Source organism: Pleurodeles waltl, chromosome 1_1 (genome assembly GCF_031143425.1).
Source record: "Pleurodeles waltl isolate 20211129_DDA chromosome 1_1, aPleWal1.hap1.20221129, whole genome shotgun sequence".
Taxonomy (NCBI): Eukaryota; Metazoa; Chordata; class Amphibia; order Caudata; family Salamandridae; genus Pleurodeles; species Pleurodeles waltl.
In genome coordinates this window covers 548,782,072-548,805,895 of record NC_090436.1, presented here as the reverse complement: position 1 = coordinate 548,805,895, position 23,824 = coordinate 548,782,072, and the positions used below count along the sequence as shown (strand labels likewise).

The 23,824-nt window shown below is 49.3% G+C and overlaps 1 protein-coding gene across 3 annotated transcripts in view; it reads left to right on the top strand.

Moving 5' to 3' along the window:
* CHD1 (chromodomain helicase DNA binding protein 1) overlaps nucleotides 1-23,824 on the top strand; it is a 1,172,453-nt gene that overhangs the window by 811,867 nt on the left and 336,762 nt on the right. For all 3 annotated transcript variants that reach the window (XM_069225994.1, XM_069225985.1, XM_069225977.1), the window contains exon 30: nucleotides 14,672-14,806. In XM_069225994.1, the coding sequence (XP_069082095.1) occupies nucleotides 14,672-14,806 (135 nt within the window). The remainder of the gene's footprint in view (nucleotides 1-14,671; nucleotides 14,807-23,824) is intronic.

Genomic DNA, 23,824 nt, shown 5'->3' with positions numbered 1-23,824 from the left:
TAATGGTCTCAGTTTTCAGTCCCTCCGCCAGGGTTGTTAATATGACTTTGGTATCTGATTCTAAAGTAAGGAATCTGTGGCTAGATGTCTCTCCCAGATGAACAAGTTATTTACCTTTGGTAATGCATTAACTAGTATAGACAGGATCTAGCTGCAGATTCCTTAGTGACCCAATCATCCTCCCTGCTCTGCAAACTGAGTCCTCTTTTGTCTCAAAGGTTTTGTTATGGAAATTCATATCATAATTTGATAATTCATTGACTATTTAACACAAGAGTGTCTTTATTTTAGCACATTGTTTCGATAGGCAGTTTCTGTTGGAAAACAGCACCTTTCTGTTAAGCGGCCACTTTTTGCACGGTGTCAGTGTGTTTAGACTGTAGTACACCGGAAGCCTGCTAACCAGGACCCCAGTGTCAGTGCTCTCTCCCCTAAATTTAGTTGTAATGTACCTTTTACCCCCCACAATTGGCATACTGGTACACGCATGTATGTCCCTAGTATATGGTACTTGGGTACCCAGCTGCAGCATGTATTGTGCCACCTTTGGGGGTCCCATGCAAACCATGACTATAGACCTGCACTTACAGCCTGTGACATGGTGCATGCACCTTTCACTCTAGATACAAGGTTTGCCCTATATCATGGTCACTGCACTCTGACCCTGTAAGTCACCCCTAGGGTAGACCCTTCAGCTTAAGGGCAGGGTGCATGGTTCTAAGTGTGAGGGCACCACTGCATGAGCAGAGGTGCCCCTACAAAACCCTGATTCAATTTCCTGGGCTTTGTAAGTGAGGGGAAGCCATCTTAAGGTATGTAGTGGACACTGGCCAACATGAGTTGTCCAACTACATAATGGCTTCACTGAACTTAGGCATGTTTAGTATAAAACATGTGGGAATCATGCACCTACACCAATTCCAGGGCTAGTTGCATGATACCAGGTACTCTGGGGGTTCCCTAGCAGATCATCCAAATTCTGTCTGTGCAGCTTTTCAGGGTCTGCATGCCAGCCCGTGCTGCTGCTGACCCAGCCAGTGTTCTCTCCTTCTGCTGCTGAGCCTAACTCAGGCAGGGGAAGGCAGAACAAAGGATTTCCTGTAAGACAGAGGTGTGACCACCTCATCTTTAGAAATAGGTGTCCCTGCACTCAGGCAGGGGTGCCTCTGAGTGCCATCAGACTGCTTGAAGGGCGCATTTGGTGCCCTCCTTGCATAAACCGGTTTGCACCAGTGGAGGAATCCCTTGTTCCGGCTCTGGCACGAAACTACACAAAGGACAGGGGAGTGGCCACCATCGTGTCCAGCTCCTCCCCTAGAGAGGTGCACAGAGCTCTGCCAGGTGGCTACTTGATTCTGCTATCTTGGAAACAAGATGAGCAGAGGTCCCTGGGAGCATCTGACTGGTTAGTCCAGCTGGGTGACGTCCCTGACCCCCTCTGATAGGTGGGTCACTGCAGTAAGTGTCTGTAGGAAAGTATCATTGTTGGCATGACTACCCCCACTTTTTGCCTAGTGTTGATGCCAACTTTGAAAATGTGCTGGGATCCTGCTAACCGGGCCCCAGCACCAGTGTTTTTTCTCAAAATCTGTATGTAGGAAGTTGGCTCTGTATGTGCTATTTCAAAGTAAGGAATAGCATGCACAGAGTCCAAGGGTTCCCCTTAGAGGTAAAATAGTGGTAAAAATAGATAATACTAATGCTCTATTTTGTGGTAGTGTGGTCGAGCAGTAGGCTTATCCAAGGAGTAGTGTTAAGCATTTGTTGTACATACACATAGACAATAAATGAGGTACACACACTCAGAGACAAATCCAGCCAATAGGTTTTTGTATAGAAAAATATCTTTTCTTAGTTTATTTCAAGAACCACAGGTTCAAATTCTACATGTAATATCTCATTTGAAAGGTATTGCAGGTAAGTACTTTAGGAACTTTAAATCATAAAAATTGCATGTATACTTGTCAAGTTATTGACAAATAGCTGTTTTAAAAGTGGACACTTAGTGCAATTTTCACAGTTCCTAGGGGAGGTAAGTTTTGGTTAGTTTTACCAGGTAAGTAAGACACTTACAGGGTTCAGTTCTTGGTCCAAGGTAGCCCACCGTTGGGGGTTCAGAGCAACCCCAAAGTCACCACACCAGCAGCTCAGGGCCGGTCAGGTGCAGAGTTCAAAGTGGTGCCCAAAACACATAGGCTAGAATGGAGAGGAGGGGGTGCCCCGGTTCCGGTCTGCTTGCAGGTAAGTACCCGCGTCTTCGGAGGGCAGACCAGAGGGGTTTTGTAGGGCACCGGGGGGGACACAAGCCCACACAGAAATTTCACCCTCAGCAGCGCGGGGGCGGCCGGGTGCAGTGTAGAAACAAGCGTCGGGTTCGCAATGTTAGTCTATGAGAGATCTCGGGATCTCTTCAGCGCTGCAGGCAGGCAAGGGGGGGGTTCCTCGGGGAAACCTCCACTTGGGCAAGGGAGAGGGACTCCTGGGGGTCACTTCTCCAGTGAAAGTCCGGTCCTTCAGGTCCTGGGGGCTGCGGGTGCAGGGTCTCTCCCAGGCGTCGGGACTTTGGATTCAAAGAGTCGCGGTCAGGGGAAGCCTCGGGATTCCCTCTGCAGGCGGCGCTGTGGGAGCTCAGGGGGGACAGGTTTTGGTACTCACAGTATCAGAGTAGTCCTGGGGTCCCTCCTGAGGTGTTGGATCTCCACCAGCCGAGTCGGGGTCGCCGGGTGCAGTGTTGCAAGTCTCACGCTTCTTGCGGGGAGCTTGCAGGGTTCTTTCAAGGCTGCTGGAAACAAAGTTGCAGCCTTTCTTGGAGCAGGTCCGCTGTCCTCGGGAGTTTCTTGTCTTTTCGAAGCAGGGGCAGTCGTCAGAGGATGTCGAGGTCGCTGGTCCCTTTGGAAGGCGTCGCTGGAGCAGGATCTTTGGAAGGCAGGAGACAGGCCGGTGAGTTTCTGGAGCCAAGGCAGTAGTAGTCTTCTGGTCTTCCTCTGCAGGGGTTTTCAGCTAGGCAGTCCTTCTTCTTGTAGTTGCAGGAATCTAATTTTCTAGGGTTCAGGGTAGCCCTTAAATACTAAATTTAAGGGCGTGTTTAGGTCTGGGGGGTTAGTAGCCAATGGCTACTAGCCCGGAGGGTGGGTACACCCTCTTTGTGCCTCCTCCCAAGGGGAGGGGGTCACAATCCTAACCCTATTGGGGGAATCCTCCATCTGCAAGATGGAGGATTTCTAAAAGTTAGAGTCACTTCAGCTCAGGACACCTTAGGGGCTGTCCTGACTGGCCAGTGACTCCTCCTTGTTTTTCTCATTATTTTCTCCGGCCTTGCCGCCAAAAGTGGGGCCTGGCCGGAGGGGGCGGGCAACTCCACTAGCTGGAGTGTCCTGCTGGGTTGGCACAAAGGAGGTGAGCCTTTGAGGCTCACCGCGAGGTGTGACAATTCCTGCCTGGGGGAGGTGTTAGCATCTCCACCCAGTGCAGGCTTTGTTACTGGCCTCAGAGTGACAAAGGCACTCTCCCCATGGGGCCAGCAACATGTCTCGGTTTGTGGCAGGCTGCTAAAACTAGTCAGCCTACACAGATAGTCGGTTAAGTTTCAGGGGGCACCTCTAAGGGGCCCTCTGGGGTGTATTTTACAATAAAATGTACACTGGCATCAGTGTGCATTTATTGTGCTGAGAAGTTTGATACCAAACTTCCCAGTTTTCAGTGTAGCCATTATGGTGCTGTGGAGTTCGTGTTTGACAAACTCCCAGACCATATACTCTTATGGCTACCCTGCACTTACAATGTCTAAGGTTTTGTTTAGACACTGTAGGGGTACCATGCTCATGCACTGGTACCCTCACCTATGGTATAGTGCACCCTGCCTTAGGGCTGTAAGGCCTGCTAGAGGGGTGTCTTACCTATACTGCATAGGCAGTGAGAGGCTGGCATGGCACCCTGAGGGGAGTGCCATGTCGACTTACTCGTTTTGTCCTCACTAGCACACACAAGCTGGCAAGCAGTGTGTCTGTGCTGAGTGAGAGGTCTCCAGGGTGGCATAAGACATGCTGCAGCCCTTAGAGACCTTCCTTGGCATCAGGGCCCTGGGTACTAGAAGTACCAGTTACAAGGGACTTATCTGGATGCCAGGGTCTGCCAATTGTGGGTACAAAAGTACAGGTTAGGGAAAGAACACTGGTGCTGGGGCCTGGTTAGCAGGCCTCAGCACACTTTCAATTGTAAACATAGCATCAGCAAAGGCAAAAAGTCAGGGGGCAACCATGCCAAGGAGGCATTTCCTTACACTGTACCTTTGCTTCCACAATTGGCACACCCCTGGCACACAAGTAAGTTCCTTGTAAAAGGTACCCATGGTACCAAGTGCCCTGTGACCAGGGCAGGTTGCCAAGGGCTGCAGCATGTATTATGCCACCCTAGGGGACCCCTCAATAAGCACATGTACACTGCCTTTGCTGCTAGTGTGTGCTGGTGGGGAGAAAAAGACAGCCGACATAGGATCCCTCTCACGGTGCCATGCCCACAAACCTCTGCCTGTGGCATAGGTAACGTACCCCTCTAGCAGGCCTTACAGCCCTAAGGCAGGGTGCACTATACCACAGGTGAGGGCATAGCTGCATGAGCAATACGCCCATACAGTGTTCAAGTCCATTCTTAGACATTGTAAGTACAGTGTGGTCATAAGAAGTATATGGTCTGGGAGTTTGTCATTACGAACTCCACAGCTCCATAATGGCTTCACTGGATACTGGAAAGTGTGATCAAACTTCTCAGCACAATAAACCCTTACTGATGCTAGTGTGGGAGTTATTGAAAAATGCACCCAGAGAGCATCTTAGAGATGCCCCCTGAATGTTAGCCAAACTGCTAGTGCAGGACTGATCGGTCTGTGCCAGCCTGCCACTTTCAGACAAGTTTCTGACCACATGGGGTGAGAGCCCTTGTGCTCTCGGTGGTCAGAAACAAAGTCTGTCCTGGTTGGAGGTGCTTCACAACTCCCCCCCTGCAGGAACTGTAACACGTGGCGTTGAGCCTTAAAGGCTCAAGCCTCTGGTTACAGTACCCCAGGAGCTGCTCACCCCCCCCCTGGACAAAGCCTCAATTTTGGTGGCAAGTCCGGTGGAAGAATTAGGGGAAAACAGGCAGGAGTGGCCACCCCAGCCAGGGACATTCCTAAGGTGTCCAGAGCTGAGGTGACCCCTTCCCTGCAGAATCCTCCATCTTGGTTTGGAGGACAGGGACCAATAGGATTAGCTTTGTGCCTCCCTCCCTAAAGGAAGTGGGCACAAGGAAGGTGTAGCCACCCTCAGGGAAAGTAGCCATTGGCTACTACCCTCTGACCCTTAAAAAACCCCTAAATCTAGGATGTGAGGGCCTCCCTGAACCCAGCTCACCAGATTCCAGGCGACCGGACAAGAAGGATGACTACATAGCTGAAGCCCCCAGCAGATAAAAAGGAAGGCGACAACTGACTTGGCCCCAGCACTACCGGTCTGTCTCCTGCTTCAAAGAACCTGCACAGCGACATGTCCAGCGGGACCAGTGACATCTGCCAAGCTCCAGAGGACTGCCATCCACCCAAAACTGACCAAGAACTCCTGTGGACAGTGGCCCTGTCCAAAGAAGAAACAACAACCCAGGACTCCAACCCCACTCCAAATGTCTAAATCCTAACCACTATGCACCTGACGCTCACAGCCCGTGTCCAGGTGGCCCAACCTGCAGCCCCATGGCCAATCATCCTCCAGAGTCACTGTGACTCTGCCTGCACTTAGGAAAGCAAGAAGGAATTTCTCTTTGAGTGAAGGAATCACTCCCTTGCATCTGCAGGCACCTCAGTGACGATGACCGCCTTGTGGATCCTGCTGTCCCACGGACTCTCCAAGGCTCTGCAACACAAGTGATGAATCTCTGGCTCTCCAGATGTCTGACCTATCTTCCTTGCAAGTGGGAAGTTGGTGGTCCCTCACTGGAGCTGCTTAGCTGGAACCCCTGTGCACCACGTCTCCTTGTCGTTGCCAATGCTTGTTGGCTCTTCAGCCCGAAGACCTTCTAGCTCCAAGAAGCTTAGGCCTCCAGCACTCTCCAGCTCCAAGAACATTAGCCTCTCTGCATCTCCTCTGTCGGGGGCATCCCTCTTTGCTGTGCTGCTGAGGTCTCCCTCTGTCACCCTGTGCCTGCTGCCAGAGGGTCTGGCTGGGGGCTCCAATGATTCCTGCTGGCTCTCCTGCTTGCTGAGGGCAGGACCTGACCTACAAGCCGAGGTTGAGTCACCAGGACTTTGCTGGTCCCCTCAAATCCTGCAAACTCCGTGCAGTTCTTCTCTTCATGTGCAAAGGCTTGTTGGTGGTCCTGCTGAGCACTGACCCCTCTGCAATTCAATGACCGGCGTAGGACAGCTCCTGGACAACTCCTGGGATCTTCCTGCATCACCTGGACTCCACAGCTGCATTTCTTCATCCACTGTCCTTCAGGAAGCATCAGCAAGAAGGGTGGGCATTGCACTCCTTCACTGCTTGGGCACCTCTGGTGGTCTGGACTCTCTCTCCTTAGGTCTTTTTCTTCCGGAATCCACGCCTGGGTTCCACCGACCTGGTCCATTGGGTGGCAAGAGCAGTTGGACAACCGAGATCCCCATTGACTTCAGCGGAAGGTTCCGAAACGACTTCACCCGTATGCGGCTGGGCTTCCTGGTGTAGGTACTCCACTGTTCTTGGTATCCAGGGGCAGGGGTACTATCCATCCTCCCTTGTCCCAGCGGGTTTCCTTTGGGTCCTCTGGGAAGGGTCCTGAAACGCAAAAACTCCTACCACAACTCCCAACAATTAGCTGATGGACTCTGACCTGACACCACCTTCTTCTGGCCAGTAAATCTCCCCACCCCCCATTCTCAGGAAACTATTGCCATGGGATGCTCCTTAGCCTGATTATCAGCGTTGACAAGTGAGAATGTATGTCCAGGAAGATACTGTTCTGAGAATACCGGCTGCTCAGTCACCGTGGTGACACTGGTACCAGTGTCTCTCAGTGCTTCAGCTTGAATCCCATTTATTTAAGACTGTTGTCTGTATCTCTCCAGATTACTGAGCCAGACAGCCATGGCAGATACATCCACCCCACCCTCTGAGACTAAAGTTGCCTCAGTAGCCTCACTAGCTTGTTCATGGTCTAACTGGAAACCCATCTGGAGACTTAACACTGCATTTACTGCATGTGCACTAGAGTAATTTTTTTGTTAGGACAATTAACATCTCCAGTTTGGTGTCGATTGGTTTTGCAGGTATGGCAACAATTCTTTCTGAGATCCCAATTTTTACCCTTGGGCTGGGAGACGGTCCTTGGGACCCACCCTCCTGTGCAGGTTTTGGGGGCCTTTAGAGGACTCCTTGTTTATGTCCTTATTTCGGTTACCCTCTTTCCCATGAGGGGCCTTTTTTGGCCTCCTATTGTGGTTGCCCCCACCAGTTATGGTCACCCTTGTTTTGTTCCAGTGGTCTGCCTTCTTCCCCAGTTATTTAGGAGAAAGTGGATCTAGGCCTACAACGTACTGATGTAGCTTTTCCTGCACACAATTACTCAACAGATGCTCTTTCATTAATGTAGGAAGTTGGCTCTGGATATTCTATTTCAAAGTAAGAGATAGTGTGCACAGAGTCCAAGGGTTGCCCTTAGAGGTAAGATAGTGGCAAAATTAGATAATTCTAATGCTCTATTTTGTGGTAGTGTGGTCGAGCAGTAGGCTTATCAGAGGGTAGTGTTAAGCATTTGTTGTACACACACAGGCAATAAATGAGGAACACACACTCAGACTTAACTCCTGGCCATATTCTTTTTTAAAGAAAAATATATTTTCTTAATTTATTTTTAGAACCACTAGTTCAAGATTTGAAGTATATACATAAAATGCAAGGTATTCCACACAGCTAAGTTAGGAACTTTGAATTAGAGCAATAACATATACAGTTTTTGTTAAAATGGCAATAAGCTATTTTAAAAGTAAACAGTGCACAAATCAACAGTTCCTGGGGGAGGTAAGTATTGGTTAGATTGTGAGGTAAGTAAGACACTTACAAGTCTCAGTTCCTGGGCATAGGCAGCTCACCGTTGGGGGTTCAAGGCAACCCCAAAGTTACCACACTAGCAGCTCAGGGCCGGTCTGGCGCAGAGGTCAAAGAAGTGCCCAAAAACACATAGGTGCCTATGGAGAACAAGGGTGCTCCGGTTCCAGTCTGCCAGCAGGTAAGTACCCACGTCCTCGGGGAGGGGTGGGAAGGGGCAGACCAGGGGTTTTTGTAGAGCACTGTGGGGGACACTAGTAGGCACACAAACCACACCCTGAGCGGCACAGGGGTGGCTGGGTGCAGTGTGCAGAGCAGGCTTCAGGTTTTGTATAGGAAACAATGGTGGGACCCGGGGGTCACTCTAGCGGTGCCGGCAGGGCACAGGGGGGGCTTCTCTGGCCAGCCACCACCTGGGCTAGGCAGAGGGTTGCCTGGGGGTCACTCCTGCACTGAGGTTCGGTTCCTTCTGGTCCTGGGGGCTGCGGGTGCAGTACTTGGTCCTGGCGTTGGGTCCCTTATTACAGGCAGTCGCGGTCAGGAGGAGCCTCTGGATTCTCTGTCACTGTGGGGTTCCAGGGGGGGTCGTCTCGGGCTACTCACGGGGTCGCAGTCGCCAGGGAGTCCTCCCTGTGGTGTTGGTTCTCTGGATCTCGAGCCGGGGGCATCTGGTGCAGAGGGTGAAGTATCACGCTTCCGGCGGGAAGAGTGAAGTCTTTGAAAGTTGCACAAACGTTGCAAGATTGTGGCTGTTTGTTGAGCAGGGCCGGTGCTCACAAGAGTTTCTTGGTCTTGGGGTTCAGGGCAGTCCTCTGAGGCTTCAGAGGTCACTGATCCCTGTTGGATGCGTCGCTGTTGCAGTTTTTTGAGTCAGGAGACAGGCCGGTAGGGCTGGGGCAAAAGCAGTTGTCAGCAGTCCTTCTTAGTTCAGGTTGCAGGAATCTGATTTCCTGGGTTCTTGGGTGCCCCTAAATACTACATTTAGGGGTGTGTTTAGGTCTGGGAGGGCAGTAGCCAATGGCTACTGTCCTGGAGGGTGGCTATACCCTCTTTTTGCCTCCTCCCTGAGGGGAGGGGGGCACATCCCTAATCCTATTGGGGGAATCTAAAACTAAGATGGAGGATTTCTAAGGGCAGGGGTCACCTCAGCTCAGGGCACCTTAGGGGCTGTCCTGACTGGTGGGTGGGGTCCTCCTTCTTTTTCTAATTCTGTCCTCCAGCCTTGCCGCCAAAAGTGGGGGCAGTGGCCAGAGGGGTGGGCATCCCCACTAGCTGGGATGCCCTGTGGCGCTGTAACAAAAGGGGTGAGCCTTTGAGGCTCACCGCCAGGTGTTACAGTTCCTGCAGGGGGAGGTGAGAAGCACCTCCACCCTCTACAGGCTTTGTTCCTGGCCACAGAGTGACAAAGGCACTCTCCCCATGTGGCCAGCAACTCGTCTGGTTGTGGCAGGCTGGCAGAAACTGGTCAGCCCACACTAGAAGTCGGATTGGTATTCAATGGGCATCTCTAAGATGCCCTCTGGGTGCATTTTGCAATAAATTCCACACTGGCATCAGTGTGCACTTATTGTGCTGAGAAGTTTGATACCAAACTTCCCAGTTTTTTAGTGTAGCCATTATGGAACTGTGGAGTTCGAGTTTGAAACTTACAATGTTTAAGGTTTTGCTTAGACACTGTAGGGGTATAGTGCTCATGCACATATGCCCTCACCTGTGGTATAATGCACCCTGCCTTAGGGCTGTAAGGCCTGCTAGAGGGGTGACTTACCTATGCCACAGGCAGTGTGAGGTTGGCATGGCACTCTGAGGAGAGTGCCCTGTCGACTTAGTCATTTTCTCTTCATCTGCACACACAAGCTGTGAGACAGTGTGCATGTGCTGAGTGAGGTGTCCCCAGAGTGGCATAAGACCTGCTGCAGCCCTTAGAGGCCTTCCCTGGCATCAGGGCCCTTGGTACCAGGGGTACCATTTACAAGGGAGTTATCAGAGTGCCAGTTTAGGGAAAGAACACTGGTGCTGGGGCCTGGGTAGTAGGGTCCCAGCACACTTTCAATCATAACTTGGCAAAAAAGTCAGGGGGTAACCATGCCAAGGAGGCATTTCCTTACAGTTACTAAATTGTAAAGAGCTACATAATCATGCACATGATTACCTTCTAACCAGCCACCTGGTATCTTCAATGAGAAGTCCACAAAATCAACCTAGGACTGACTGGGTTTTTCCAGTCTCCCTAAAGGTTGATCCTGTACTTCTCAGGAGTAAGCCAAAAGCCCTCAATCAGGGTAGCCTCCATGAGGTCATAGGACTTTGCATCTTCCTTATTCAGTGTCAGGAGTTTATCCTTCCACTTTCCTGAGAAACATTCCCACAGAGGAGAGCCCCAATGCTGTTTCACAAGTTTTTCTGGCTACAGATGACCTCTCATAGGCTGTGCGGACCCTTTGGTGATGTCACCTTCCTCAGATTTGGGGACAATCCCTTTGGGGATTTTAGGGTCACATTGCTCTACTCTGTACCTAGTTATGAAATTGCTGCCACCATCCATGGGTTCTAAACCCATTTTTCCTCTCTCTTTTTTCTATTGCTAGGAGTCTGTTTTCCAAGGCATGTCTCCTTGCTAATCTCTCTGAAAGCATCTTCTCTACAGAGAGCCTCTCTCTGGACCTTGAGGAATCTGAATCCTCCCCACTAGAGGGATGTGTCCTAGACACTTGTGGTACCGATTCCACTCTTTAACTGGTGGAGGGTCCAGTTCTCCCTCACTTGTACTGCCCTGATTTACAAGGTCAGTGGCCTCATCTGCATGATGGTCCTGCTCATTCTCTGCCAGTAGCTCCTGGAGCATTGCACTAGTAGGGTTTGAGCCTGTTTTTATTTTGTACCCTTTATGGAGTGCCCTTACTTGCTTGTGGGAAAGCTGAAAATACTCATTATGTTTTCTAAAATCGGGACTTTTTTGGTCTACAGAAATAAATCCTAACACCTTTTTTGCAGCCCTAAGTAAAGTACGTTTTTTAAAAACTTTTACTGTTAAGCTACAGGGACCGAACCAGTGCCCTAACTGTACTTTTAAGAATTTTGAAAAAATACCCAATTCAAAAAATTCAATTTAACTGTAGCCAATTTTATGGTTTACTCGTGTAGTCACTTATTTACCAAGTAGTATCAGCAAATGCAAAGTCGCTGATCCCATCTCTGCCGCCAGTGTAGAAAGCTGGCTCTCTATATAGTGCACTAAAATGTAGTATACTGTGCAGAAGAGTCCAGTGGATCCCCAGTTGGTTTTTCAGAGGCAAAAGTAGATAGGACTAATGCTCTATTTTGTGGTAGTGTGGGCGGGCACTTAGGCTTATCAGAGGGAAGTGTTAAGCATTTATTGTACTCACAGGCTCTGGCTGTGAAGTCAGTCGGTGGTGCTCGGTGGTGTAGGTGCAGCTTTGGTGCTCTTCTCCTGTGCCCTGGAGCGACAGTTGCAGTGGTGTCCTTTGGCATCGTGTTTTCATGTCCTGGAGCACTCGCAGTCGGGGTGTGTTGAAGCTGCAGGTGTTGTGGGGATGTCCGACAGGGGTGGACCCAGGGTGTATTCGAGCCCTTTGGGTCCAGGCGACTTTGTTGGCACTGGTGACCCACCTCAGCTGGGGCCAGAGGTGCAGTAGTTGCTGGATCTGTCAGGTTTTCTCTCTCCACAAGTCTGTGGGAAAGGGGGCTGTGTGCAGAGGCTGCAGGTGCCTCAGAAGAGTCCAAGATGGGTGAGACCACACTGGACTTAGACACAGGAAAGCTGTGCAGTGGTCACTTCTGGTGTCGCGTTTCCGGAGTTGCTGCAGAGTCTTTGGCAAGTGCTGTGCCCCGTAAAACTTGAGTTTTTATTGAAGGCTGGACGAGTTGACTTATTTTACAGGATCCTTCGCGGTCAGCAGCAGGCCCGAGTGGCTGGTCCCAGGTCAGCTGCTGCCTCTCCATTTTCTGCGGGTGCAACTCTTCTTTATTTGGGTCATCTTAGGTTGTCGAAATCCGAGTTCTAGGGTTTAGGGGTGTCAGCTAAATATTCAACTTTGGGGTGTTACAGGGAGTGCCAGGCAGTGGCCAATGGGCGGACAACCTTGATGGTGGCTGTACAACACATGCATTTAAAATGGCTTCCCTGTGTACTTACTGTGTCTCAGAATCGACAGACACATAGCAAGGACATATCTGCTTATGCATATATGCCCTCACATGCGGCTGGATGCACCCATCCTTAGGGGTGACTTACACCTGGCACATGCAGTGATAGGGGGCCTAGCCTACAGGGGTGTGTGCCAGGTCGTGTTTTCAGTTTAACCTGCACCAACACACAAGGTCTGCACTGTGTGGGTCAGGTGAGTGGTCCCTGAGAGTGGCCCAATTGGTGCTGCAGTCCTCGGAGACCTTCCTTAGTACCCCCGGCCATAGGTATCAGGGGTACCATTTACCAGGGACTTACAGTGGTAGCTAAAGAGTTTGCCAGTTTTGCAAAACAACTGTGCAGTTTTGGGGAAGATCTGGCACTGGGGACCTGTGTAGCAGGGACCCAGTGCACTAACAGTCAAATCCACATCAGTAACCAGGCAAAAAGTGTGGGCTAACCATGTCAAAAAGGGTCGTTTCCTTCAGTCTTTTTCAGTAGTAGGGGGAGCGTTGGTTAGATCTGTTCGCCTCTGCAGAGAACGTGCAGTGTCAGCAGTTTTGCACGCTGGAGTTTCCAAGGCGGTACTCACTCAGGGACGCTTTTTGTTTCAAGTGGAGCTCAGGCCTCCTGTATGCCTTTACACCCATACCACTTCTGCCCAGAGTTCTCCAGAAGATCAAAATGATCGGGCTCAAGCAGTCCTTGTGACTCTGTACTGGGCACGAAGGGTCTGGTATCCAGAGATAATGAGCATGGCCATCGATCCTCTGATCAAACTGCCCCTGCAGGAGGATCTTCTGTTTCTGCAGCAGGAGAGGTTTCTCCACCAGAACCTATCCAGTCTCCACCTTCTTGCGTGGAGATTGAGCAGCAGCAGTTAACAACTTTTGAACTTCTGCCCGAAGTGTGCAATGTTATCTTGGCAGCTAGGCGCCCCTCCACCAAAATGGTATATGCCTGTCGTTGGCATAAATTTGTGGCATGGCGCAATGAAACGTCTATCAAGTCTGTTGACCCCCTCTCTGCCCCTCTTTCCAAGGTCCTCATGGTTAACAGGTCTATGCTTTGTACACCCTCAAAGGTTGTCTGCTGTCTCTGCATTTTTGATGTTACCTGACCAACCCTCTTTGTTTAAGTCTCCTATTGTTAGCAAGTTCCTTAAGGGTCTTAGCCACATGTTTCCTCCATCACCATTCATCATACCTCAATGGGATTTGAATTTGGTACTAACATTTCTCATGTGTGCTCCTTTTGAGCCTCTTCACAATTTTCCTCTCAGGCTTCTACATTAAAAGCAGCCTTTCTTGTGGCCATTACATCTGCCCGCAGGGTGAGTGAGCTGCAGGCATTGTCATCTAAGCCACCCTATCTTTCCATCTCCCCTGACAAAGTAGTGCTTCGCACCAGGGCTTCCTTGTTGCCAAAAGTGGGCACACCCTTTTATGTAGGCCAGCCAGTCCATCACCATGCCTACTTTTTACGCACCCCCACATCCTTTTAAGGAAGAGGAGAGAGACTACCGCATGGACCCAAAAAGAGTGTTGGCATTCTAACTTGATCGTACTGGAGAGTTCTGTCTGGATGATCAACCTTAGTTGAGTATGTGGGTGCACAGAAAGGTAGAGCAGTGTAGATGGGTGATTCTCGGCATTAAAATGTGTTACGCATTGGCTTAAAAGCAACCCCCGGTAGTTGTGCTCGCTGACTCGGCTTGAACGACAGCTGCAACCACTGAATTAGCACACAAAGTTCCAGCCCTGCACATCTGTCAGGCAGCAACGTGCGCATCCTTGCACACGTTCACCAAACACTACTGCCTGGACAGTCAGGTCTATAGGGGCGGGTACTTTGCCAGTTCAGTCCTGCAGGACTTCCTAGTATGATTTTGATTCGCAGACCCTCCTCTGGGATTTGTTTTATTATCTATTTTATGGTAAGGAATCTGCAACTAGTAGTCTATCAGATGAACAAGTCACTTGCCTTTGGTAACACCTGATCTGATACACATTCTAGTTGCAGATTCCTTACCAGTCCACCCATCCTCCACGCTCTGCAAACTGATTTCTAGGGACATGGACTTTCCTTCCAGGGCCCTAGTTTTTGACGCTTTAGTGGTCAGTGTTCTTCATGGCTCTGCGCTTCTGACATGGAAAGTCACGGAAAGAAACTGACGCCACGGTGGTGTTTATATAGGTCCCACGACGTCATACCCGGCATGCACGACGACGGACACGGAGCCAACCAATTGCACCTTTTGGCGTGCAGGGGCAATGCTCGAGAAAAACTTCCAGATCCACACTGGCGTCCGTGGAAAATTCTAAGATAAGGAATCTGCAGCTAGAATATGTCTCCGCCAGATAAGGCGTTACGGAGGGAAGTAACTTGTTTGTTAAGAACAGTGTTTTGGATAAAAGCACTATATACATTCAAATACATATCTCCATTGTAACATAATTTTGTTCCTGTACAGGGAAACTCGAAGAGGAGAAAAATGAGAATTAAGAAAAACAAAATGACCAAAACAATAAAAATGGAAGAGGAGATAAAAAATGAGTCTACTCCACCTTCCTCAGAAAAGTCTGATGTTGAAGACTGTGAACAGCAGGTGAGGACTCAAAACAAATTCTTTTGAGTAGGCCATTTTGAAAAGTTTACATTTTTCTATAAGGCTGTATTGGTTAAATGAGATTCTGACTGCCATTTCTCTGTTAAAGTTTGATTTTGGACCTTAGATAGGTAAAATTGTTGGACGTTCTGAAAATTTAAGCCCATGCCTCTGTAGTCTTGTTTCACATTGTGAAAGGCTGGTTACTTTGCTGAGCCCAGTTCAGTGAATTATTTGTTAGTCCAGATTAATGACTAATATGTCCTACATTTTCATTCAATAATAAGGTATTATTATTGTTTATCTAATTGTGAAAGGTTGAGTTATTAAGGGCACAGTTTATAATTTGTGTTTTGTTGTAGTGGGTGAGGTGATAACATTTACTTTTTTCCAGTATTGTATCTTTAATAGATTCACATGCTTGAATCTTCCCTGTCATCATGGTGTGAGTCCCACGGTATCGGTAATATAAACAGTGTTAAAGCACTAGCATTTAAACCCCATAGAAAACAATAGACCATGATTGCCTATTCAGATTGTTATAAAGCATTCAAACCTCAACGAATCCGACCACTCATCCCCTGCAGGGCCACCATACCTTAGATTTCTTACCACACGTCATGTGTTTGTGAGTCTCCCCTGAGCTCTGCTCAGTCACAGTTTTTCACAGCTCAACTTTTAACCTGACAGCTCTCCAGCTTATCTCCAAACCTCCAGAAAACATCTGAGGTACATTTCGGCACTATGATTTCCTTTTTTCAACTCTAAAAGTCCCATAAAAAAAGGCTTTTCATTCTTTGTAAGTCCTGTGGGAAATCAAGGCTCTTCTCGGAGGACCCCCTGCAAGGAAATGATATATTGTCTGTACCCTCAGCACAAGCCTAAGGAGTGCAAGTACTGACGTACTTTCTCTGCTAAGACCATCAAGGATCGTAAGTCCAGACTGCTCCTTTGGCTCTAGAAAAAGAAGGCACTCTGAATCTGAGTCAGTGTGTGAGGAGAGTGGACATTGTTATTCAGAGAAGCTAAATTATGAGGGCTCCTTCTCAACTGGTAGAGACTCTGAGGGCAAAATTTCACAGTAGGAACCCCAGTGTTGAGAGGTCGAGAAGCAAAGAGCTGGCTGGACCTTCTCCCTCTCATAGAAGACCTGTCTTCTCACCTCCGCCTACTTCTGCTACTCCATTCAGGGAGCTGTTAGCGAAGAAAATCAGCCTGTCGATGGATCAGTTGAGACGATCACCCAGTCGAGGACCGCTGCATTGTCTCAGGTACCCCTGTCTACGCCTGTGATGATGACGCCATCTACAACATCCTCGTCGACAACCAGAATGATGACGACCACTTTGTCCTAGTTGATGAAGGCTATGATGACAGCATCGTCGACGAGACCCTCACAGGCAGCACAGATTTCAGCGGCAGCTCAGTCGACGTGGTCAGTCTCACCAGATGTCCTTCCGTCATTGAGAAATACCTCTGGGGGTACGTCAGCGCGACAGTGAAGGAAACATTTTATATCTCAAACAAAGGCATAACATCATCTATGCCACACATTTCTAAGGTATCACCTTTATCCCCAGTACACCTGCTGGAAATGCAGGAATTTGGAGACCAAAGTCTTTTTGGACCAGTATATAGCCCCCCCCAGCTCAATGTTGTGTCAAGAGATTGAAGATGAAGATGCAGTCTACATGTCTTGAGGGTGACTTTTCTCTCAGTGACAGGGGTCATCAGTCAGCTCAGAAATAGAACACATTCCAGGAACCTTACCTATGTGAGGAACCAGAAGGACAACATCATCATGTGTGAGGACATTCTGCTGCAAAACCTGTTTCATTGGTCATGCGATTTGTGCATGATGATCAATGATTATTACAAGAGGTTCCCAGAGGCCAATGCCCGACCCAACCACCACCTCTACACCAGGACTTCTCAGAGACTGCCTCTACTCCACTGAGCCCTCCCAGTACACAAAGAGAAAGACCTGTGTTGCCATCCATTTCTGTAAGGGACACGTTAGCTGACAGTGATGGTGATCGGCAGCCTAAGAAAGGATAAATCCAATTAAATTCAGTGGACCATCCTGATTGGGACTATGATGTGGCTCCAATGTCAGCCTCACTGTAGGAGAGCACCCTTTTAGGCATGGTTAGCCCCCACTTTTTGTCTGGTATCTTATGTAATTTTGACTGAAAGTGTACTGGGTACCTTCTAACCTGGTCCCCAGTGCCAGATCTCTTTCCCCAAAAGTGCACAGTTGTTTCCCCAATTGGCAAAACCTTCAGCACCCTCTGTAAGTCCCTAGTAAATGGTAACCGTGGTACCTAGGGCCTGGAGTACTAACAATGGTCCCTAAGGCCTACGGCACGAATTGTGGCACCCTAAGGAACCCCTCACCAAGCATGTGACTGGCTGCCATTGCAGGTTGCGTGTCTTGGTGCTGACACAAGTGAAAACACAATATGGCACCATGTCCCCTAACACTGCATGCAGTATGTGTATATGTTTCTTCCCTAAGGCAAGGGGCATTATATTACATATGAGGGCATATCTGCATGGGCAGATATGCCCCGGCTATGCCTGTCGATTCTCAGACATAGCAAGTGACCAGGAAAGCCATTTTAAATACATTTGCTGGCCACTTGTCACTCTGAGTTCCGCAGCTACATGATGGCTTCACTGAAGATAGGGATGTTTGGTATCAAACACCTCGTATTGGTGAGCCCACATAGATGCCAGTGTTGGATTCACCAATACATGCCCCCCAGAGGGCACCTTAGAGGTGCCCCTGAAAACCTACCAGGTACTAGTATGTTGACTGGCTGGTCCTGACCAGTTCAGCTTTCTTATCTATGTTTCTGACCCCTAAGGTGAGATCCAGCTCTCTCAGAAGACAGAGACCAAAGATAGTGTATTGACACTTCCTCCAGGCAGGATGGACATTCCAGAATGAGAAGCTTCAAAGGCCTAGCCGCCTTTGTAATGCAGGTTTCTCCAAATGGTGGAGATGACCAACCCCCCTGTCCTGACCCCATTTCTTGGCGGCAAGACAGATTGGAAAATTAGTCGGATTCTGAGGTTTTCCCACTTCATGCCAGTCCCACCCCTGAGGTGGTCGAGCTGAAGTGGACACCACTTTTTAAATTCCTCCATCTTGTTGTGGTTAGAACTAGACCTCTAGGGTCACGGTTATGTCCACTTCCCAGCGGAAGTGGTCATAAAGAGGGTGTAGCCACCCTAAAGATGGGCAACCCATTGGCTGCCACCTGTCAGTCCCTGTAACACCCCTAAATTGAGTATATCGGTGACACCTCTGAACCCAGAACTGAGATCTTGACGACCTAAGAAGACCAAGGACCTAGAAGAGTTGCTCCTGCAGAAAAAGGGAAAAGAAGCAGCTGACATGGTACCGACCCGCCGGCCTGTCTGCTAACCTCGACTGACTCTGCACTAAAAGAAGGCTCGCCCTGCAGCTTAGCCTCCAGAAACCCAGGAGGACTCCCTGTCTTAGAAAAAGGCTCAAGACTCCTGTGAGCAGCGGACTTGCTCCCCAACAAATTCTAAAGAAAGGACTCTGCAGCCTCCAGAACCGCAGAGCCCCAACAACTTGAAGCCACCACGGCACCAACTGTTACCCACCTGAGGTGGAGTGGAACTCCAGTGCCATCAAGGTTCCTCAGCTCCCCATAGTCTGAGTCCACCGTGGTTCCCCCTCCTGGACGCCCGAAGTCCCCTGCAGCTTCTGAACGCAGGCCCCTCTCCCGCAGCCTTTGTGGTGAGAGAAACTCGACACCCAAAGCAACCACTGCATCCATCACCTACGGCCCAATCTTAAGTGGGTCCCTAGTGTAACCGATGTCCCCCAGCTCTCCTGAGCTCGAGTACACTGTGGTTTCACCCCTCCTGGACTCCACAGTGATGCCTGCAGCCTCAGACCACAGGATCCCTCAATCACAAGTGCTCCCGGACACAGTAACCCAAAGCCAAAGGACACCCCTGCATCCGTCGCCCCTGGGCCTTTCAGAAGAGGAACAAAGGTGCCCCTCCTTCCCCGAGCAACCCTTGTTTGTTACCCAGATGTTGGTTATCCCCGACTGGCTTCCTAGCCAGAGCCTGCAGCCTTTTTCCCAAGTAGACCAATCCTCATTGAAATACTTTGGGCACCCGATCCCGTACTACAGCTCTGCACCCGGCTTTTCCCAGTGCTGGAGTGACCTGTTGGCGTGGGCCTGACCCTTGTCCGGTACCTACCTTAAGGCTCTTGAGATTGGTCTTGAAAGTCTTCGTAAAGTACCTGTTTGCTGACTTTGTTTTCCTCCAATAGGTTAACATTGAAGAAATCAGAAATTGAACTGTGTCTATTTTTGCGAGTGAAAAGCCTTAAAAAATATATCTTGTAATGAAGTTCTTGGTTTTTATGTAGGTTATTTTTCTAAATTGTTCTCTGATTTATTCTTTGAGTATGTGTCTCATTTATTGCCTCTGTGAGTACAACGAATGCTTAGATCTACCATCTGATAAGTCTAACTGCTCGCCCACACTATCTCAAATTACTGGCATTAGTGCTCTCTACTTTTGCGTCTGCAAACCAATTGGGGATCCTCTGGACTCTATGCACAGTGTACTTCTTTTTTTTAGTACACAGTATAGAACGCCAGCTTCCTGCATTGGTGGAACAGCGGGGGAAGGTCTTTGACTTTGCATTTGCTGATACCTTTTGGTCAATAAGTGACTACACGAGTAAATCCAAAAATTGCTTTTAGATAATTGCATTTTTGAATTGGTTATTTTTTTCCAAATTCTTAAAAGTAACTGTTAGGGTCCTGGTTAAGTCCCTGTAGTTTTAACAGTTTAGAAAATTTAAAACAAACTATTTAGTTAGGTCTATAACATGTTAGGATTTTTTGTCTATCTCCAAAAAGGTCCCATTTTGAGTACAATAATGAGTAGCTCAGAGGGTATGTATAAGAAGCGCCACCTCACACCTTCCCATCAGCTTTCTCATAAGCAGTTAAGGACCCTCTGCAAAAGGTGCAAAATCAAAACTGGCTCAAACGCCATCACTGAAAATCTCCAGAAGCTGTTGGCAGAGTATGAGCAGACCCATCCTAATGATGGGGGTTGCTGACCCTGATGGTAAGGGCATATTGAGAGAGGAGGAGGAGCTGGACCCTCCACCGCTTGAGAGAGGAACCCGTACCTTGCAGAAAACACAAGATGTCTAGACCACCTCCCTCTAGTGAGGATGGCTGAGGTCCTTCGCGGTACAGTGAAGAACTCCCCGAAAAAGAGAATCTTGTAGAAAGATTGGCTTGAAGAATTGACCTGGAGGACAGGATACTGGCCATAGAAAGGAAAAGAGCAAAAATGGGGTTAGCACCCATGGATGGTGACAGCAACTTTATAACTAGGGACAGAGTAGGCCACTCTGACCCTAAAATCCCCAAAGGATGGTAATTGTAGGAATGTACCCTCTTTTTGGCATGGTTATCCCGCTTTTTTCCTGCTATCAGTGTGTTGTGACTGTGTGCACTGAGATCTTGCTAACCAGGACCCTAGTGACTGTGCTCTCTCTCTATCTCTAAATTTGATTGCTTAGGACTTGACACATCCCACAGTTGGCATACTGTTGCCTCCATATAAGTCCCTAGCATATAGTACTGAGGTACTCAGGGCATTGGGGCACCAGGGGTTCTCCATGGGCTGCAGCATGTATTATTCCACCCATGGGAGCCCATGCAAAATGTGTCTGCAGGCTTGCAATTCCAGCCTGCGTGAAAAGGTACATGCACCAGGTCACTGTAAGTCACCCTTATGGTAGGCTCTCCTAGCCCAGAGGACAGGGTACAGGTACCCATGTGTGAGGGTACTCCTGCATGAGCAGAGGTGCACCTACGAACTCCAGCTCCATTTCCCTGGACTTCATAAGTGCGGGGAAGCCATTTTTACCAGTGTACTGGACACAGGTCACTACCTGTGTCCAGCTACATAATGGTAACTCCGAACCTGGGCATGTTTGGTATCAAGCATGTTGGAATCATACTACAACACTGTTGCCACTTTGGTTGTGTGATTCTATGCACTCTGGGGGCTCCTTAGATGATCCCCAGCTTTGGTCCTACCAGTTTGCAGGGTTTTCCCGGGCAGCCCGCGCTGCTGCCATCCTACGGACACCATTCTGCCCTTGTGCTGCTTGACCAGCTCAAACCCAGGAAGGCAGAACAAAGGCTTTCATCTGGGAGAGGGAGGCAACACCCTCTCCCTTTGGAAATAGGTGTTACATGGCTTGGGAAGGGTAGCCTCCTCAAGCCACTGGTATGCTTTAAAGGGCGCATTTGGTGCCCTCCTTGCATGAACTGGTTTGCACCAGTCCGGGGACCCCCCAGTCCCTGCTCTGGCTTGAAACAGAACAATGGATAGTGGAATTACCACCCCAGGGGTGGTGCCCACAGCTCCTCCAGGTGGCCAATTGATTCTGCCATCTTGAATCCAAGATGGGCAGAGGCCCCTGGGGGCATTTGAGTGGCCAGGTCAGGCAGGTGATGTCACAGCCCCCTCCTGATAGTCACCCTGATATGTGACCAATCCCCCTTCCTGGACTATTTACGGTCTTTTTCTTGCGTTGGTCCTCAGATTCGATGTGTAATGTTCCAGCAGGACTCCTCTGCATCGTGTACTTTAGTATTTGTTTTATTGTAATAAAGTACCTTTATCTTTGTAACACTTTATGGTTCTTTCATGTTTGTAAGTGCTGTGTGGCTGTAGTGGTATTGCATAAGCTTTGCATGCGCCTAGATAAGTTTTAGCTGCTCATACACAGCTACCTCTAGAGAGCCCTGGCTTCCTAGACACTTCCTACACCTCACAAATAGGGGATATCTGGACCTGGTATAAAGTGATAACACCATTAGTGCTCACCACACACCAGGCCATCTTCTTACAGGACTCGCCCATTTGTACCCACCTACCCCATTCATAACCTGGTCCTTATCTACCTAATGTTCCCCTTTTGAGCCACTCCATAATTGTCCCTTGCGGCTCTTCGTACCAAAAACTGCTTTCCTGATTGCCATCACCTCTGCTCTCAGAGTGAATGAGCTTCAAGCTCTTTCGTTGATGCCACCATTTTTATTTGTCCATCCTGACAAAGTGGCGCTTTGTACCAGGGCCACCTTCCTTCCTTAGGTTAAGTCTTTTCATGTGGGCCAGTCCATCACTTTTTCGAATTTTTACCCACCCCCACATCCCTCTCATGAAGAGGAGAAACTCCACCATCTGGATCCAAAAAGAGCATTGGCATTCTACCTCGATCGTACCAAAGATTTCTGTGTGGACGATTAACTCTTCATGGGATATGTGGGTGCAAAGAAAGGATCAGCAGTGCAGAAGCGAACCATCTCGCAATGGGTGGTGCTCTGCATCAAAGTGTGCTATGCTTTGGCAAAGAAGCAACCACCTGAGGGCTTGCGTGCTCACTCCACCAGAGCAAGTGCTGCCACCACAGTGTTAGCACTCGGAGTTCCTGTCTTGGACATCTGCTAGGAAGCAACGTGGGTATACCTGCACACGTTCACAAGACACTACTGCCTAGAGAGTCAGGTCCTCCACAGAGATGGCTACTTTGATCGTTAGGGCCTGCAGGACTTTCTGTTATGATCTTGGTTCGCAGCCCATCGCCGAGGATGGTATTGCTTGGGTATCTATTCTAAGGTAAGGAATCTGCAACTAGAAGTTTCTATCAGATGAACAAGTTACTTACCTTTGTTAATGATTTATCTGATAGAGACATATTCTATTTGCAGATTCCTTACCGACCCGCCCATCCTCCTCACACTGCAAACTGATTTCTAGGGGCAGGGAATTTCAGGGCCCTAGCTCTGGCACACTCTTCTCAGTGCACTTCATGGCTCTGCGCTACTGGTGTGGAAAGTCATGAAGAAAAACGGACGTCAGCGCACTGGGGTGGTGCCTAAATATGACAGTGACATCATCACGGCACCAGCGGCTCATGCGGAGTTGACCGACGCCACCTGATGGCACGTCAGGGTACAACTCTAAGAAAAAAACGTCTGATGCCTGGGGGAAATTCTAAGTTGAGGAGTCTGCAACTAGAAAATGTTTCTACCAGATAAACCGTTGCAGAAGGGAAGTAACCTGTTCTTTAGGGGCACCTTTGAACTTTACTCACCAGATTCCTAGCGACCTCAAGAATGAAGAAAGGAGGAGGACTGCAAAGCCGACCCCAGCAATGAAGCCTCCAGACGACTACTGTCTTGGTCCTAGCCCTACTGGCCGGTCTGCAGCTTAAAGACTCCAGCTACAAAAAGCCAACACATACTGCACGACCAGCATCCTCTACAAACCCCCAGAGGACTGCCTGCCCAGCAGAGGACCAAGAACTCTGTCCAGAAGGAACCTTCCAAAAGAAGCCCAGAACTTCCCCAGGTCCGGCAGGCCCTGTCCACTCTGCACCCGATGCCCACGGCCTGAGTCCAGGTGGCCCACCAGTCCAGAGAAGATCCCCAGGGAATTCCGACCTTGAGTCCACCCTGGGTTGACCCCTCCTGACCAACACGACGACGCCTGCAGCCTGAATCCAGAGGACCCCCCCCCCCCCCGACCACGATTGGATCCAACGAAGATTCCAGGCTCCCAAAGATACCCCTGCATCCTCAGCCACCTGGCCATGGGGAATCCGACCAACAGTCCAGCAAGGTCCAGCGGGCACCTCTCCTACTTGTTCAACCTTTAGTTGTCGTCTTGAGTTGCCTCCAGATGCAGAGGAGTGACTCCTACACTCCAAGGGAGATTTCTTCTTGCTTCTTGGATGCAAACAGAGTTCTTGTGACCCTGGAGGATGTCAGTGGATCCCACAGGATCTACTGGGAAAATGGTCTCTTTTACTGCGAGGCTAGAGACCCCATGCCTGGTGCTACCAGGGGGTCTGCTCATACCTCAGAAGTTTAGGGAGTTCTTATTGACCCTGGCACGACATTCCGCTTGCAAAACGTCTTGGAC